Raw genomic sequence first — 19,207 nt, forward strand, 5'->3', positions numbered from 1 at the left:
GGCGCAGAGCCCGACATGGGGCTCAATGCCAGGACCCTGAGATCATGGCCTGAGGTGAAATCAAGAGTCAGATGCTTAACCGACTGAGCCACCCAGGCACCCCTAAATTTAACTTTGTCTTATAATTATAAAATTAAATAAAATATTTACATGGCCTCAAATTCCAATATACAAAATAAAATATATTTTGAGTAGTGTAACTATTGCCTCTGTCTCTATAGTCTATTTCCTCCCTTTCCTATACATAAGTTTTAAAAAATTGTAGTTTTGGGTTTATTATTCCATCTTTTTCTAGTAATTATAATATTTTAAAAGATATATATCTTTTTCTTTATATCAATCTATCTATCATCTATCTATCTATATGTAGCTTGGTCAGGATCATTAGCAAAATTTGTAAGTAGCTGTGACAACCTGAAGCTGTAGAACCAGCGGGGGTGGGGGGGCGGGAGGGGAAGAGGAGGACTGCGGACAGGTGTCAGCTCTGACAGTCATAGCAACAGTGGTCATGATGTGGAGATTAAAGAAAGGCGGCAGTTTCTTTTTTTCTTTTCTTTTTGAGATTTGATTTATTTATTTGTCAGAGAGAGAGAAAGTAAAGCAGGGGGAACAGCGGGCAGAGGGAGAAGCAGTCTCCCCACTGAGCAGAGATCCCGATGTGGGGCTCAATCCCAGGACCCTGGGATCATGATCTGAGCTGAAGGCAGACGCTTAACCTACTGAACCACCCAGGTGCCCCGAGAGTCGGCTGTGTCTTGCTTGAGTAGGCAAAGGAAAATGTTATAACTACCTGGAAGAATATTCGGAAAAATAGGATAATAGTATGAAGCAAGGCAGAGTAGATGTTCTTTCATTCAATATTTATGGAGGATCTAGGGTTTTCTGGGAATAGTCTTGCAGGCAAGACCAACCAATTTCAGGGAGGGTACAATTTCGTAATCAGGATACATATTCGCTTGTGATTATGTGGGTTCTCTGATGTTATTCAAATTATAACAGTAGTCACAAAAGTCCATTGTATTTGGTGAAAAGCACTGTACAGGAGTCCATTTCAATTCAATACATTTCAGCTAAAATAGAACAACGAATATATTTAAGATACTTTAGATGGTACTGTGGGGATGCAGATGAGCAAAAGATATGGCCCTGCCCTTCAGGACTTTCAAAGCCAATGAGGAGAAGCAAAAAGAGACACAGACTTCCTAAAAATATAATTGTGGCAGAAATCTGTGTCCAGATTTCCTGGAATGGAAATAAGGCTGAAGGTTTATAGAAACCCAGGAGAGGAACAGTTAGTTTTGAGTTGGAGATATCTGGGAATGCTTCAGTCTAGCTCTAAGGTTCTATGGTTTCTTGTTTCATTAGTTGGCTCTTGGGTAAGAATTCAGCAGATGGAGAGGCAAGGAAAAAGGGCATCCAGGAAGAAAGGGACCAGCGACCAATGAGAGAGTAGGTGTGTTTGTGGGGCTCATTCACTCATGGCTGTCCTCATATGAATCAGTTTTAAAACCAGGACTTGGACCAAAACAATTCAATCTGTTTAGAAATGTTTGATGATTTCACAGAACCAACCAGCATGGTCTCAGTGCAACATTTTTAAACAAGGAGAACATATTTCCTCATGCAACTCATATTTCCATAGAGTTGCATTACCTAGAGTTAGCAATTAATTTTTTTTGGAAAAACACGGCCTATCTGTGGAAAATGCAAAAATGAAGAGCCCTCTTTAAAGATCCTTGTTATTTTACAAAAATCTCAGTGCTGTTTTCACAGCCCTGTGTGTGGAATTGTCAGGTGAAATGGGGAAGAATTGTTCTCAATTGTCCTCCATGGTTAGAAGGCACCATCCATTACAATGCTGCTTTTAGTTTTGCTTTGTGGCTTGTCACGTTTCGGAGGGAGTAAAGTATGGTCTTGGATACTGTGGTAAGAGAAAGGTATTACAGATCTTCTTTGACTTGGGTTGGGGTTACATCCTGATAAACCCAGTGTAAGTTGAAAATATCCTAAGCTGAAAATACACCTAACCTATGGAACATCATAGCTTAACCTGGCCTGCCGTAAACATGCTGGGAACACTTACATTAGCCTATAGTCAGACAAATCATCTAACACCAAGCCTATTTTAGGTATGTCTGTCTGTCTGTATTTATTTATTATTTTAAAGCTTTATTCATTCATTCGAGAGAGAGAGCATGCATGCGAGAGTGGGGCGAGGGGAAGACGGAGACGGAGAGAGAGAATCCCAAGCAGACTCCCTGCTGAGCGCAGAGTCCCCACACAAGGTTCCATCCCACGACCCATGAGCTCATGACCTGAGAGGAAACCAAGAGTCTGGCGCTCAACTGAGCCACCCGGGGGCCCTGAGCCTATTTTATAATTATTGATGAACTCATGTAACTTATTGAATACTGTACGGAAAGTGAGAAACCGAGTGCCTGTCAGGCATGGGTTGTTCACCCTTGTGCCTGCGTGGCTGACGGAGCTGTCGCCGCCCAGGGTCACGAGAGAGTAGCTACTGCATGTTACCAGCTGGGGAAAAGATCAGAATTCAGAATTCGAAGTACAGCTTCTCCTGAATGCATATTGCTCTCACACCATTATGAAGTCAAAAAACTGTAAGTTGAACCATTGTAAGTTGGGGACCATCTGTACTGCATTTCATCGAACTTAAGATGCCACTGATTCTAAGATCTACCATTATTTTACGTCCATTAGAAAAGAAGAAAAAAAATCTGTTGCTTAAACTGTGACACAATACACAATTTCAGAGTGTTAAGATGTGAACATGAGCGCACATTTTAGAATCACTATATGGCACTTACTAAGTGTCTACTATTACCAGGTTTCTGTTGCTGGTCCTTGACAAACATTCTCTCAGTTAGTTCTTATAAAGACCCAGTGACACAGGTATCCTTGCTCTTATGTCACAGACGAGCAAAGCGAGGCACAGTGACTTAATGACACCGGCTAATCACAGAGCTAGTAAGTGGCACCAGCTCCTCATAACTACGTCTTCTCAAACTTCTGTTCTTAATCTCTGACTCTCCAGTCAAGCTCTGTCTTGATAAATTGTGACCCTCTTGGGGGTTTGCAGCAGGGTGCCTGTTTTCAGCGTGGGCATTTTTCATTTACGGCAAGCCTTACAGGTTCTCATTCTGCCCTAACTCAGCTGGCCTAGCCAAGAGGCACACTGGGACTTCACGAGCTTGGGAAGAGAGTAAAGGAAGGGCAGGGTTGGTCTGGACCCAAAGGCGTTAGCTGTTAGCCAACATGCAACATCTGGAAAGCCAAAGCAAAGAATGCAGAACTGACGTAGCCAGGAATCCTTGCCCAAAGAGATCATCTAATGGATAGGGTGGCATAACAGGAGTTTCTGGTTAGTGGCAATATTCAAAATCAGATAAGGGGCCATGCATGGATTTAAGATGTCCCATCTGCTTGTCTTAGAATCCAAGGGACAAGTTCCATGACCTGTGAGAATTTAGTGTACTGAAACTCAGGATAAGTCTCTAACCTCAGCAGGGAAATTGGAAGGTTGGACAGCCTGGAGGAAGCCCAGTTTTACAACCTGGACAATATGGTAGGAGCAGGAGAGAGCTATAGCTTTGTGAGTCTATGGAAACTCAGGGCTGAAGAGCAGGTCCACCAGACACGCCATACACCAGCTCCATGTGCTGGTCCTCTTCTCACTGTTGCCTGGCCAGGGTCCAGCCTGGCTGGGTGATCTTAGGGGCTGAGGCTGAGCAGGAAGGGCTGGAGGAGGGCCATCACATTCCTCACTTGCAAGGGGAACCAGGTGAGGCTGGCCCAGGCAACAGTGAGATGCAGTTTAGACAGTCCCATTCTTGCTACTCTTCTGCTAACACTTTCTGAGCCCTCCCTTTTGAGTTTAAGTCCCATTCAGGCTCTTATTAATTATGTGGCCATAGGACAAGTCACCTAATCCCTCTTATCCTCAGTTTCCTTTCTAGTAAAATGGAAATATTTAATTCATAGATTGGTTGTGAGGATTAAGAAAGACTAAGTGATTACAAAGTTGGTCTCAATATAAGTTAGCTCCTCTTCCTTCCAGCTCTCCAGGCCATGTATTAAATGCCATTTGTACAATTAAGGCTTATCTACCCTCCTCTGACCTTAACAAAGCAATTATGATAATAATTTATACATAGTCTACAGTTTGCTAAAAATTATTCTATGCATTCATTACCCTATTGCCTCAAATGATTTTTCCAACAATCCATTGAAATACCTGGCAAAACACTATTTTTAAAATTTCAGTTAAATAGTAACACTTAATAGTAACAAAAATATTTTTTAAAATTCCCTATTGCAGAGAGGAAAGAAAAAAATTTGACATCTTGGTGGGAAAGTCTAAACTTGTCTAAACTTGCCCATGTAAAGCAGAGGAGAGATGTCAGGGAACACGTGATGGAAGATAGTTTGTTTACTTATTTCTAGTTTTTATTTAAATTCTAGTTGGTTAACCTATAGTGTAATATTGGTTTCAGGAGTAGAATTTAACGATTCATCACTTACAACACTCAGTGCTCATCACAAGTGCCCTCCTTCATCTCCATCACCCATCTAGCCCATCCTCCGCCCACCTCCCTCCATCAACCTTGTTTGTTCTCTATTGTGAAGAGTCTCTTATGGTTTGCCTCTCTCCTTCTCTCTCTTTTTTCCTCTTCCCCTATGTTCATCTGTTTTGTTTCTTAAATTCCACATATGAGTGAAATCATTTGCTATTTGTCTTTCTCTGACTGATTTGTTTTGCTTAGCATAATACACTCTAGCTCCATGACTCTAGGATTGTAAGAGTCACTAATTTTTAAATGATTGCTTGAGTAATATTAGTAAAAATCTTTTTGGGTACATGTTCAAATGCCAAATGATTCTTGGCTTTTAAAAAGTGCTTCTCCTTGGTTTCTGGAGAGGGATTTTACCTTATATGTCAAATATCCCTGAAAGAGTTTCTGGCCAAGAGGTATTAATTGTGTTCAATAGCAATAGAATACTAAAATGCCTTTTAACAAGAAAGTTTCTCTATTGCTTGTGAAGTGCTGTGGGCTATTTCCATTCCAAACGACTGAAGCATACACTTACGGAAAAGCAAAGTATACCTAACACAAAATCTGGTTGAGAGCAGAGCTCTGAGGAAATGAGACATTTGACAGGTAAACATTTGTCTTCGGGGTGAGACTTCCCTTTGTTTGAGAACGGACCACTCGAATGAATCCTTTTAGTAATGTATCTATAAGGCAAACACCTATCCACTTTTCTTAGGGAGGCCTAGAAAGTAGGAATAATAACCCCAAATGCAAAACCTTCAGAGTAACCTATTGTGTTCTGTTTAATAATGTAAATGTAGTATATTAGCAAGTTAATGAAAACAAATTTTCCTAAATCTGGATTTAGACTGTCCTTTTTGCCTGGAAACGATGTGTTGGCAGAGTTAGGTGTATTTTTGTCCAAGCAGTGTCCATACAAGACCAGGAACCACCAAAGTCATGCAGGCCTGGACCTCCTTTTGCCTTAGGGGAAGATTGTGATGTGGATACAGGTCAGCTTGAAGCAGCACCAGATAGACTAGACTATTGGTTTCCTATCCAGGAGTTTAGATGGATAACCTTGATTTGGGAGCAACGTTTGGGGATTCGTCTATCTGTGCCAGCTATGACTTTGAGTGGGGGGCTGCAGCACCCTGAAGGAAATGGACGCCCATGCACCTGCCATCCTGAGGTGGCAAAGAGAAGGGCCTCAGCCTGGGGAGAGAGGCTTTCCAACTTCCCTGGCGGCAAAAAGGGGGTTGAGTTTGGATGCCGGAATATGAAGGTGCCCGAAGATTACTGTGGATGGGGTGCAGCTGGCTCTGACCCCTGCCGGGAAAAGACCTGTGGGGGCTGGGCAGGGATAGTCAATTTGTGTTTGGGCTGTGGCTCTCAGGGCAACCTGTAGCCCTGGTTGTGGGCTACCTTCTCTGCGTAGTTCTGTTCTCCCTACTCTTTCAGCAAAGCCTTGTTTAAAGGGACTGCTTCTTCTGAGCTGTGCCTGGAAGCATCAATGGAGGTGGCTCGGCCCAGGCTTGAGGAAGGAGTGAACCTGGGAAAGTAGAAACAGCCCGGAGGGGTCAGGTGGAGAGTGTGAGCAGAGATCCTCTGCACAAAGTAGACCAATCATCTAGAGAGAGCATCTGGCTGGGGGAGCCCGAGGATCTGTGAAACATGTCTTCATTCCTCAAGTTTTCACTGTTCTCCTTGAGGGGTAACCCAGTGAAAGATGAGACTTTCTACTTTTATAGGCATGTGCGTCAGGGTTATTTGGGCATAGAAGAGAAGGTTGACCCCTGAGAACTGGAGAATTTAGGAGAATATCTGAGTTGTACAGTCTTAAACACTCAACTCGGGTATCTTCTTCAGGCCCTGTCAGCTTGGTGTCTGAGTTCAGCACCTTTTTTAGTGTTCCTTTAGCACCCTGCGTGCTGATATACAAATAAATTAAAATAACTAACATTTATTGAGTGCTTACGTTGTGCCAAACAATGAGTTAAGGGCTTAAATGGCTTATCTTGTTCAGTACTTTGGTATTCCCATTTTTCAGATGGGGAACCTGAAACTTGGAGAAGTTATGTGATTTGCCTCAAATCCCATAGCTAAGTGTTCAGAGAGTCAGGATGCAAACCCCGATGGCCCACCCAAGAATCCATGCAGGCAGGGATTAAAATGTACTCCTTTTATTTCTCCCTTTGTTCATTAAAAAAAATGCAAACTTCCTTAGGCTAGTACCTGTTTTTTAAATCTCTGTCTCCCTATCTTTTAGCAGTGTTAGCTACATAATAAATGTTTGGCAAATGTTTATGGAAGGATGAATGGATGATAGAGTCTGAGGAGCAAAAGTTTGAGAAAACACACTTGAGGCTCTTTCTGAATGAATACAGTATGTGCTCCCTTCTGCTCTTGGCACATAATACCCACTCAATAAATGTTAGCTATTATTACCATCACTGGAAATAAAAATACATTTGAAAGAACACTTAGTTTTGCACAGGAATGCATCAGACACCTTATTTTTTCCACAATTTCTTTTACTTTGCTTATTTCTCTACCATTTTAGAACGAGTTGAGCATTTTTCTGTGCAGTATTTTGAATGTAAAGGGGTGAAATATCATTTTTGATAGAGTTTTTCCTTGAAATGTGAGCTGTGTTTGCCTGAAATATGAATACAGTTAAGCAGAAAAGAGGGCTGCTGCAAGCTCAATTTAAGTGATCTGCAGCGCAACAACGTGAGAATACAGATGCCATGGAATGTAAGAGAATTTCTTATCGTATGCTGCCAGCCACCACAGCCTGAGGACAAAAGCCAACTGCCAGGTTAGAGGATAGATTTTAGTATAATACAAAACTCAAGTTTTCTCACTTTTGGCTTTATAATCAATCCATTCCCATTATCCTTGCTACAAAAGTATCTAAATTGATTTCACTTTAAAAATCTTATAAACAGAAAATGGTACTATGGTGCCAATTTATGTACAGCACTGGGATATCCTGTTGTGGATGTCTTTGAGGAGGTAGGTCGGTAGGTTGAATGAGTTTTATTATTTTTATTAATCCCTTACCCATTTGTGGCAGAATCTGCTAGCTGCACACCTCAATAGCCATTCTCTCTCCTCCTCAATAACATAACCCTGCATTTAGATGGAGACAATATACTCAGCTGAAAGAGTCTTCTTTGCAACTAGGTGTCCATGTGATCCTGTGATGAAATTCTTTTTTTTTTTTTTTTTTTTTTTTAAGATTTTATTTATTTATTTGAGAGAGAGAGAATGAGAGAGAGCACATGAGAGCGGGGAGGGTCAGAGGGAGAAGCAGACTCCCTGCCGAGCAGGGAGCCCGATGCGGAACTTGATCCAGGGACTCCAGGATCATGACCTGAGCCGAAGGCAGTCGCTTAACCAACTGAGCCACCCAGGTGCCCACCTGTGATGAAATTCTGCTCAATGATACCTAAGTGGAAGTGTTGTGAGTTATTTCTAGAAAATCTCATTAAAAGGGAGGGAGTAGACCCTTCTTTTCCTCTTCTTTCTTCCTGTAGCCTGAAGTGTGAATATAAAGGTTGGAGCTCCAGCAGCAAGCTTAGGCCATGAGGTGACTTTGCACATGGAAGCCATGAATCACAAAGCGGCTACTAGGAAAGATACTGGGTCTCTAACACCGTGTAGACTCCATACTAGCCTTGAATGGCCAATATCTGGTCACTACATGAAAGAGATGAAAACTTTTATCTTATTTCCACTGTCAGTGTGGACCTTTCTGTTTTTATGCAGTCAAGCCCAGTTCTAATAAATATTTGAAGAAAGTAACAGAAACTTTTCAAGAAAACTTTCTCTGTATTTCTCTCAGTGTATTAAAGTACTTCCATGGCGTGGTGTTTTGTTGCTGTTCATCTCCAGCTTTTTAGTCCTATCGTCCCTCCTTCAGTAATCTTTTAGGCTTCCTCTTAAGATGTCAGCTGCTTTGAGGATCCTTATTGCCATGCTTCTATTTTCAGTGTCTCTGTATGGGTTTTCAAATTTCCTCCATTCTCATTTCTCTCTTCTCTGAAATCCTCATCAGGCCCCAGCATAAAATTACACTTACATCAATGAACATAGAGGTTTCTCATTAATTCAGAGGGTAGGAACTTGTGAAAACAATTGCTCTAAGTGATTTTTTTCTTTAATAGGATTTGTGGAAACTAATTTTTAGATAGTGTGTCTATGATGATAGATTAGCAAACACTGAGTTGAACACAGGCAGCCGTGATTTCAACCAAGCATTTGATAGTTTCCAGTGAGAAGCAGAGATTGAAAAAAAACCCAAAAAAACAAAAACAAAAAAACCCCACAAAAACTCCAGCTAAGCTTTGACTCCTAGCTCTGACTGTTAATAGCTGTATGAACTTGGAAAAGATACCTAAGCTTTTTTTTTTTTTTTAAGATTTTATTTATTTGACAGAGAGAGACACAGTGAGAGAGGGAACACAAGCAGGGGGAGTGGGAGAGGGAGAAGCAGGCTTCCCGCGGAGCAGGGAGCCCGATGTGGGGCTCGATCCCAGGACCCTGGGATCATGACCTGAGCCGAAGGCAGACGTTTAACGACCGAGCCACCCAGGGGCCCCTAAACTTCTTAAGCCTCAATTTCCTTATCTATAAAGTAAGTTGTGATCAAGATGAAAAGAACTAATGCATGTGTAAAAATAAACATGTTTTTGTTAGCTTTAATGTACTTTGCCGATACAAGGGAGTTTGGGTGAGTGGAAAGAAATCTGGGTCCAGAACTAAGGGTGCACTTACTAGCTGTGTAATTTTGGCCCAATTAGTTAATATCTCTGAGCCTCAGTTTTCTTATCTGTAAAATGGGAAAATAATAGTATTGCCTTGCAGGGCTGTTGTGAGAATTACAGAAAATAATATATATGGAGACTCTAAGATAGTACCTGGTACTCAGAGAATAAGAAATATTAGTATTCTTGTGATTGTTACTGCTATTCCTACAAGAAGGTTCTATCCACTAATGTCGACCAACATTGGCTATACCAAATGCATTTTTCCAGTTCACCTGACCCTTAATGCCTCAGGGTTGTCTATCTCTCCATAGCCACTGTGGTGAAGGACTCTCTGGGTCCTTGCATTTCTTTTACCCGAGATGAATGCCCAGGATCTCTGTCCCTCTTACCTTTCCAAATTTGTAGTTTCCCTAGGGGTGGCTGAAGGGGCCATAAGCTGGGTGTTTAGGGAAATAAACTCCTCATGGAACAAAGTTTGATTAGTGAAAAGTAGAAGTCAGTATGGAGCTAGCAGATACATTTCTTCTCCATTTTTTCCCCCCTACCATAGACTGTTGTGAGCCATGGTTTTTCCATTTAATCTGTCCACGCATACCCTGCATGGTCAAATTGCAACACCAGTCAAGCAATTGCTTGTTGTAGAAGAGTAGCCAGCACGTTTAGTGCCTTATCGTGCTTCTTCTTCCCATCCTCCTCTAACTTGTCTTTCTTTTCACTCTGGCTGCCCTGGGACTGCCCCTGCCAAGACAGTCTTGCTGCAGAATCATCTTTCCTAGGGAACTCAGACTAACACACTAACTACGGGCAGTGACTTGAGATAGATGCCGAGTCCCTACCTTTTAGGAGCTTACAGTTTAAGCCAAGAGACAGATACACAAAGCATGAACCACAGTACAAAGTTATGCACGATGACAACATACCGTTTCATCTTTGAGATGCTCCCAAACTTGGGTAGTTGTCTCTAGTTCCGGTTATTATTATTATTTTTTGTGCCAATTGAAACATCTTGGGTTTTTTGCTTGAATTTTTGCTTGAATTTGCTTACATCGCTCTTAGTCCTCTGAAATCTATTCAAGCTCCTCACCTTATGTAGAAGCCAGCATTTTCCTTGGGATTTCAATAACAGATTCTGAATGTGTTCATGTTGCTGTAGGCATTTTGCTTTGGAAAATATAGCATTCAGTTTTTCTTTAATAATAGCATTCTCTCATAGTTCCCTTTTCCTAAAATCAAATTACTGTCAGAATTTTATCTTTGCCTTCTCTCTCCAGTCAGATAATTGAATGTAATGATGTTGTTTACCCATAGATACTGTCTAGACTAATTTTTTGCCTGCTTTTTTGAAATTAATTTAGCAGACTCTGCAGCCCAGCTAGCCACCTACATGGCACCACAATGGGTGTTTTGGACTCAGGCTTTAATATTTCTTAACATTATTGTCTCTAAGTGAGTACAAAAACGTGACTGAATTTGGGAAAAGTGCCAGAAATTTGCTTTAGTTGACTAAAGGTAGAAGATAAAAACTGTTATGGGGCAATCTCTTTGTTTTGGGGGGGATTACATTAGTGAGTTGTCTTGTTCTTGTGGATATAAATTAAGTATATGAATTAAATATTGCCACTTAACAAACTACCCCAAACTTGAAACAATACCGCTAATTTTTATTTCATAACATTTTTGAAGGTCAGGAATTCAGGAGCAGCTCAGTTGAGTGGTTGGGCCTCAGAGTCTCTTGGAAGTTTTCAGTTAAGATGTTGGCCAGGGTTGCCGTCCTCAGAAGTCTTGACTGGAGCTGGAAGATTCACTTCCAAGGTGGCTCGTTCAGATTGCTGGCAAGTCAATGCTGGCTGTTGGCAGGAGACCTGAGTTCCTCACCACTTGCATCTTTCCATGGGGCTGCTTTGATGTCATCATGACAGGGTGGCTGGTTTCCCCAGAGTGAGTAATCCAAGAGAAAACATGGAAGTGGCATTGGTTTTTTTTTTTTTTTTTTTTTATGGGGCAGCCTTGAAAGTCACACACTGTCACTTGTACTGTATTCTATTGGTGACCCGGACCAACCCTAATATACCGTGGGAGGGGACTACCCAGAGCATGCACTCCAGAAAAGAACCAGTAAGGAGCCATTCTGGAGACTGACTGCCACATTAGGTAGTAGTTTTTTATTTTTCTTGAAAACTGGAGTAGCCCAATGAAAATATGTCAGACTTGCTTTAATAATAATATTCTAAAAGACTGACTTGATTGGGGATCAGCATGCAACTCTGCAAAGATCAATTTTTTAAAGATTTTATTTATTCAGTTTGACAGAGAGAGAGAGAGTGTGCACAAGCTGGGGGAGGGGCAGAGGAGAGGGAGAAGCAGACTCTTCGCTGAGCAGGGAGCTGGACGTGTGGGACTTGATCCCAGGACCACGGGATCACGACCTGAGCCGAAGGCAGATGCTTTACCTACTGAACCACCCAGGCACCCCTCTTCAAAGATTAATTTGATGTCAAGTGATTTTTCTGCCTTCTCTGCTGTAGAAACCACAAGATGAAGACCAAAAAAAAAAAAAAGAAAAAAGAGATGTCCACTGGAAGGACTTATAAATGTGGGGTAAAACCTTAAGTTCTCTCTAGTTAAAACCCAGTAACTCAAAGTTCCTGGGACTCACCCTTCTGGCAAAGTTCCCCACAGAAATGTCTGTGATTCTCCCAAGGAGGCCCGGCTTCACACGCGCCCACAAGCCAGCCCCTTGGGAATAAGCTTCACAGGACCCTGCTTTGTTCTCCGTCCTCCCCACCAGCTTCCTGGAGGCCCCCTCTGCAGCCTCCACTTTGGAATTCCGGTCCCAGGGCAGGGGAGGGAGGAATGGCCCCGAGTCCACCTCTTGCATCCCACGGCGTTGCCGCACAGCCAGTCCCTCTGACCAGCATGGAGTCTTTCATGAGAACAGGTCCTCTTTGCCTCAGAGTAACTCTCCCCCAAGAACACACAAGGACAAGCAGCGGTTTTCTTTTTCAGCACTCTGCATCTTGAAGATAACTGACTAACCTTCCACCTTGTATTTATAGGCTGCTACTTCCGCCCTGTGATTTACCCTATCCTGCCAAATGTCTTCCCCCAAATCAGCCGTCAGAGCTAAGCAAATCTGTCAACACATGATGTTTGGCATAGCACAAGGTTGTGATAAAAACTGATCGCAAGTATTAAAAATTTAAGCTGTCCTCTTCTAGCTCAGCTTTAAACAAGTGCTAAACATCCATCCCAAGGTTGTTTTGACTTTTGCCAGATCCTCTGCACTTTGAGCATCCTTGTGATGCCCCACGTATGGCACCATTTACAGCAGGCTCTTGCTCATTGTCTAGACATTTTATGTGTAAGTGCGAAATTAACTGAGCTTCGTGTCTTGGCTTTTTCAAGTCTCTTGGGCGGGGGGTGGGGGGTCGTGGCAGGAATCCCACATATCTTCTGGGAATTCTGCCTCCTAGATACCTTCCATATCCACCTGCTCCTTCTTATTTCCACTGCCACTGACTCGGGTCAAGCCCTCATCACGTCTTTCAGGGATCGCTCCGATCAATATGCTAACTTGTCTTCCCCTGTTTTAATTCATCCTCATCTCTGCTGCTGGGATAACCTTTCTCCTGCCTAAAGTCCCTTCATGGGTCTCCTCACAGGTTCTGGGATCAAATTCAAGTTATAAGACAGCCCACAGAGTTTTGCCTGCCTCTCTGACCTCATTTCCACCATCCCTCGTCCTGTGCTTGTTGGCAGCCATTCAACTTGCAATTATCTTAAATTTATACTGTTAAATGCCCTATGCTTTTGTAAATATTATCCCTCTGCCTTATGTGCATTTCCTACTCATACTTCAAGACCAAGGGCGGGTGTCGTCTCCTGTAAGACCTCTTTCTCTTCTGGGTTAGATGCCCCTCCCATGGGCCACATGGGTCTTCCACCTGTCTTTCTCCATGTGAGATGTAGCATGCAGTGTGCTTTAAGTTACAGGTTCTAGAGCCAGAGTAAGTGGGTTTAATCACATTTATTACTAGCTATGTGACCTCTGGCAAGTTTCTTAGCCTATTTAATGCCTCAGTTTTCCTGACTGTAAAATGTTAATGGTGCCTCATGTAGTTGTCTTGGGCTTTTTGTATTGAGTTGACATAGATGGAGTACTTAGAATAATGCCTAGCTCACAGCCTGGATTTAATGCTGTCAGCTGTTCTCAATAATTTATTTTAGTTCCAGTTTGTTGTTCCATATAATTCTAAGCTTTTAAAGGCATGGACCTTGTCTTTGTTTTCTCAGCATCTATTGCGAAGGAGGTGTTTCTGTGAACATATAAATGAACTGTAAGTGCCATATGCAAGGTATTATACTTAATGGTACTTTTCTATTCTCCAGTAATTTCCAACATAGTTAGTTCATACAGGAACAAGCTAGCAGTGTGCCCAGCAAGACTTTAAATAGAGTGACAGCATATGTTTATATGAGATTATATTATTCAATTCCAAGACAAGGTTTCTAAACTCAGAAATAAGTTTATCTAATGATAAGGATATCTAAGGATAACCTAGAAAGATAATCTAAGTTTGCTAGAATTTTATTATTTGGATAATTTGTAGTATAAAATTGGCACTATTCTTTCTTGGTGGTGTAAGACATCTTTTGGGATACTGTATATCACTAGCTTCAAATTACCACATAATTGGTATGTTGGTCACGTTGGCTTAGTTGGAAATTCTCTTTCCTATCTTATTTGAATCTCTTACTATTTTTGTATTTTAAGTAGTGTTTCAAAATCCATCAGGTATGCAACAGACTAATAAGCAAGCAAGCTCTGGCCACCTGCATTATGCATCTCTGAGAAAAGAGTTGCTAAATAGCATGAGATTTCATTTCAAAAAAATATCTTCTGGTAAATACATGAGACATTCATCATCCTCCATTTATAGATTATTATGTTTTTATTTAGTAAGTGTAGAATCATTTTGAGACTAACCACATTGTTTAGCTGTCAGTAATCTTCTGGATGTCTACATTAGAATTAGATTTGACTATGAGTGAGAGAAACCCAAAATAATACTGGCTGAAACAAGTTAGAAATTTATTTCTCTCTCATGTAAACATAAGCAGTCCCGGGCTGCATGGTAGTTCAGTCATCAGAGACCAAACCTCTTTTACTTTGCTGCTCTATCATCCTCAATATACAGGTTTCAACTCCTAGTTTAAGGTGGCTGCTCCAGCTCCAGCTTTCACATCCTCAGTCCAGTCAGCAGGAAAGAGGAAAAGGGAAAAGTGCACTCTGCTGGTATTTAAGGAAACTTTTCAGAAGTTGTAAATACCTTCCCATTCATCCGCACTTGGTCACATGGACACAACTAGTCAAAGGAAGGATTGGAAATGAAGCCTTTGTCCTAGGTGGCCATGAGATCAGCTAAAAATTGGGATCCTGTTTCTGAGAAGTAGGATACTGGAGGACTACTATCAGTGTGTACTACTTTTTGTCTTCCTGTCATTTAACTGTCTCAGGTAACTAGGTCCAAGACTGAAAAAATGGTGAAATGGTCCTACTGATGTCAAAATTATGCATTGAGATATTTTGACCCTTTCTTAATGTGTTAGCTAGTGTGAGACTATTTTCAAATTTTAGAAGCTATGTTGACTTTATGAATTGATTCCAAAATTAAAAAAAAATATATAAATGTTGTTGCAAATAATTTCTCATAAAGGAGCAATAAAAATATTAAGTGGCATATTTACAAATCATATATCTGGGAAGGGATTAATATCCAGAATATATAAAGAACTCCTTCAATTCAACAACAAGAAAAGCCAATTTAAAAATGAGCAAAAGACATTTATCTAAAGAAGAAGTACAGGGCACCTGGGTGGCTCAGTTGGTTAAGCATCTGCCTTTGGCTCAGGTCATGATCCCAGGGTCCTGGGATGGAGCCCTATGTTGGGCTCCCTGCTCAGTGGGGAGTCTGCTTCTCCTTCTCCTTCTCCCCCTCCCCCTACTATGCTCTCTCTCTCTCTCAAATAAATAAATAAAACCTTTAAAAAAAAAAGAAAAAGTACAAGTGGCCAGTGAGCACATGAAAAGATGTTCAACATTGCTCATCATTAAGGAAATGCAAATCAAAACCACTTTATATCCATTAGGATGCCTATAATATATAATACATACATAAAACAGTAAACAGAAAATAACAGGTGTTGACCACAATAAAAAATGGTTAAAACTTTTTGAAAATGTGGGTAGTTTTACATACATGAATTTATATAATCAGACTTGAAACCGATGCCAGAGAGGTTTTTTTTTTTTTTTAAGAATCTTGATCTTATTTTGAAATTCTATTAAAATATTTCAAAAACAGAAGTAGAGAGAATAACATATAAAGAAACTTCTAGTTCCCTTAACCCACCTGTAACACCTCAATTTATAATAAGACTGTTTTTGTGAAGGGTTATTCCACTGCTCTAATTGCTGAGTACCATTTGTAGGTACTATCCTAACTGCCATGATTTGAAAAGCCAACCATGAACTTTTCATATTTGTAAGCTTTTTATACAGAACACGTGTGTCTCAAGAAAAGCCTTAGAAAACCTGCCTTATCACAAACTCTGTGAAAGAGGCAGCACTGTATAGACCACAGGTGGAGACTTTTTCTGTAAAGAGCCAGACAATAAATATTTTAGGCTTTGTGGGTTACATTAGGCTTGTTGAATATTCTTAGTTTTTTCTTTTAAAATATCCCTATAAAAATTTAAAAACCTTCTCAGCTTGTGGGACCATACAAAAAAGAGCTGTTTCCAGACTTGGCCCAATGGCTGTAATTTATTGACCCCTAGTAGACCTTTGAAGCCCTTCTGGGGTCAACCCACGGCAGTGTGGCGGTGTGGGCAACTATACAATCATGCTTAGCCAGTCTTCAGCTTGGCTGGCAGCCTCTGTCTGGGCCCGACTCAAATAAGGTAGTTTCAAGTCTGATTATATCAATGCATGTGTTTGTTTAAAATACCCACTTAAAATTTTTTAAGCCATTTTTTATTGTGGTAAAATCGTATTGTGGTATTCACGGAAGTGGAATCCGACGGACCTGCCGGCAACTCTCAGAAGGAAGCATTTAGAAGGGAGAAACCCAGCAGAGACAGAACGGGTCCTAAGAGTGAGACACCTAGAATAGTCTCAGTTCCCATCCTAGTATTTACATACAAGACACCCCCTTTCCTTGAAGAAATGTAAGTGATATGTTCCTCGTAACCAAAAGAATCCAAAATGCTCTCATTTACTGCAAATGTCAGTTGGTACAAACACTTTGGAAGACAGTCCAGTAATATCTACTAAGTTGAATATGAGCACGTCAATGACCCAGCAATTTCATGGTTAGGTATTTTAACTAGAAAAATTCTTGTGCGTTTTTACCAGAAGATACATGTCCAAGAATGCTCACAGCAGACAATACGTGCCCACAGTGGATGCCGTGAACCTGGTCAAATCTCAGCTCCACCACTGACACGGGCGTGTGACCACAGACAAGTAGCTTATTGCTCTGTGCCTCATTTTCCTCATCTGTAGGAGGGGAGAATTATTTAATTATCACAAGGTTGTAGGGGTTCAATAAGTTAATTTACGTAAAATGCTGGGCTTATAGAAAATGCTCTATCAGTCTTAGCTGTTGTTGGAACTCATCGTTATAGCAGCATTGTTCGTTAATAGGAAAAACTGAAAACAAACAACACGTCCATCAAGAGAGGATGGATAACCAAAATGTGGTATATTCACACTATGGAATATTATACAGCCTAGGAGTGAAAAGAACGAACTAGAGCTATATATATCAACAGGTATAAATCTTAGAAACAATTTTAAGAGAAAAAGGCAGGCACAGAAAAACACAGATAGTATACCCCCATGTTACAAAATAAGCAAAATTCAACTTATTATGTAGAGACACTCACAAAAAATACACAGAGAAGCAAGGGAAAGGGATAGAAATGAAACTTAGGATAGTGGATAGGGAAATGGGACTGGGAAACACCTCCAGTGTTTTGTAAACAAAACGTGACATTTGTAAAAAAAAAAAAAAAAAAAGTTTATAAATTGAGTAGTAGGTTCCTGGGTGTTGGTCTTATTATGTTACAAATACGTAAAGATAAAATTTACATGGCTATGAACTGAACTTGTTGAAAATCAGGAAATAAGAATTAAAACAAAGGAAATCGTTAACATGCCGTATAGAGATTCATTAAGGAACTAAACTGGTTGAATAGAGTTTGCTCCAGAAAGTACTTTCTTGATAAAAATCTATCAGTGCAGGTATACTCCCGATTAAAATGTTTGCCTTCATAAATCCAAGGTAGCTTCAATCATCCTGTACATAGTTAATGATACAATAAGCCTTGATTTATATAATGAGATTTACATACTCAAAGGAAAAACAAGACTTCTGGGTGGGACTTCTGCAGGGAACAGGTGTCAGGAAAACCTAACTAGCCAAGGCATTATAAGGTAAAATAGCAAGAGAGTAATTCTCCTCTAGAGATAAGAGGGGTAGGGGAAAATACCAGGAAGTACCGCTATGTTATAAAAAAGAAGAGGGAATTCCAGTGTGAAGTGATCGTTTGGGTAGTAAGTTTGATTTACTTTCCCCAAGATTTAATTATACTGGTACACGGAGTTTAGGAGTGGACATATCTTTGGACAGCTTCACTTCCAAAAGCCACTGCATACTTAGCTAGTTTCCCAGGCAACAGCAGGTACACTGCCTTCTGGATATCTTCAGGGGTGAGGGTACGGCGATTTCTAAAACACATCAGGCTGCAGGCTTCCATAGAAATGCGCTCAAAGATGTCGTTGATCAGGGTGTTCATGATGTCCAAGGCGCGAGATGATATGCCCCTCTGGGGAGCCACTTCCTTTAGGACCCTGTTAATGTAGAGTGAATAATTTCTATGGCCAAAATCAGTGCTGGAATGTGATTTCTTTTTGGAGATTGGGTTTTGATGTCCTCTGGAGCACTTGTTCTTTTTGGTGATGGATCTGGCCATTGTAGATGTTGTTCTCCTTAACAGAGTGGAGAGGAGAAGGGCCTAAAGGTGGGGTGAGGGGAGCCCTCATATTTATATTGGCATGCCACAATCAGCCTTTTGGGGCTTCTCTTTGATTGGAGGTTACTCTTCCTATGTCACAATCATCTAGCAACAGCACTGATTTGTTGTTAAGGGAAAAATCTTGTTCTTGGCCAACCTAAAGCTTTCCTAAGAGGACAGAGTGTTGTAGAAGGATGGAGGTTGGCTTCAGGGCAGAAGAAAGGGTTCCTTTTTCCTACTTTATTTCTTGGCAGTTTGCAAGCATAACATACAGTATTTTCAGAATTGGACAAATCTCATCAAATTGGGGAGTTGGTAGCAGGAACACAAAGGGAAAAGTACCATAAGCCTTTTATGGGGGAATCTCTGTTTATAAAATTTTCGTAAGTTCATTTTATAAGCAAATGAACAATAAGCCATTAAACATCTTGAAGTGATTGTTTTATAATAAAAATAAATATGTATACCTAGTCTGCTTTTAAAAATTAATTTAAAAATGAATCCTACTTAAAATGAATCTGAACCCCCAACTCCTTATGAGCAACTAATGTCCAAAAGGAGAATAAAACAAAAACTGCCCAATTTTACTGTTTAAATTATTTTATGTGAACTCTGTGCATTAGGTTTTTATAATGATATTAATACCATTCTTGGATTACACAGTTGGCTTTTTACCTGATACTGTAGTTCTTCTGTCATTATTAACCAGAAGTGTAGGGTCACTCTTGCTCATGTGTTATGTTGATATTTGTGCTGAAAAAAAAAATCTCTATTACCTTCTTAATCAAATTCATCCCTGGA

The 19,207-nt window shown here is 40.7% G+C and overlaps 1 protein-coding gene across 1 annotated transcript; it reads right to left on the reverse strand.

Moving 5' to 3' along the window:
• Nucleotides 1–17,935: 17,935 nt before the first annotated feature.
• LOC116631972 (histone H2B subacrosomal variant-like) lies at nucleotides 17,936–18,377 on the reverse strand. Its single transcript, XM_032403529.1, has one exon. The coding sequence runs from the start codon at nucleotides 18,362–18,364 to the stop codon at nucleotides 17,996–17,998; it is 369 nt and encodes a 122-aa protein (XP_032259420.1). The 5' UTR covers nucleotides 18,365–18,377; the 3' UTR covers nucleotides 17,936–17,995.
• Nucleotides 18,378–19,207: the final 830 nt, after the last annotated feature.

Source organism: Phoca vitulina, unplaced genomic scaffold (assembly GCF_004348235.1).
Source record: "Phoca vitulina isolate PV1807 unplaced genomic scaffold, GSC_HSeal_1.0 scaffold6, whole genome shotgun sequence".
NCBI classification, from domain to species: domain Eukaryota; kingdom Metazoa; phylum Chordata; class Mammalia; order Carnivora; family Phocidae; genus Phoca; species Phoca vitulina.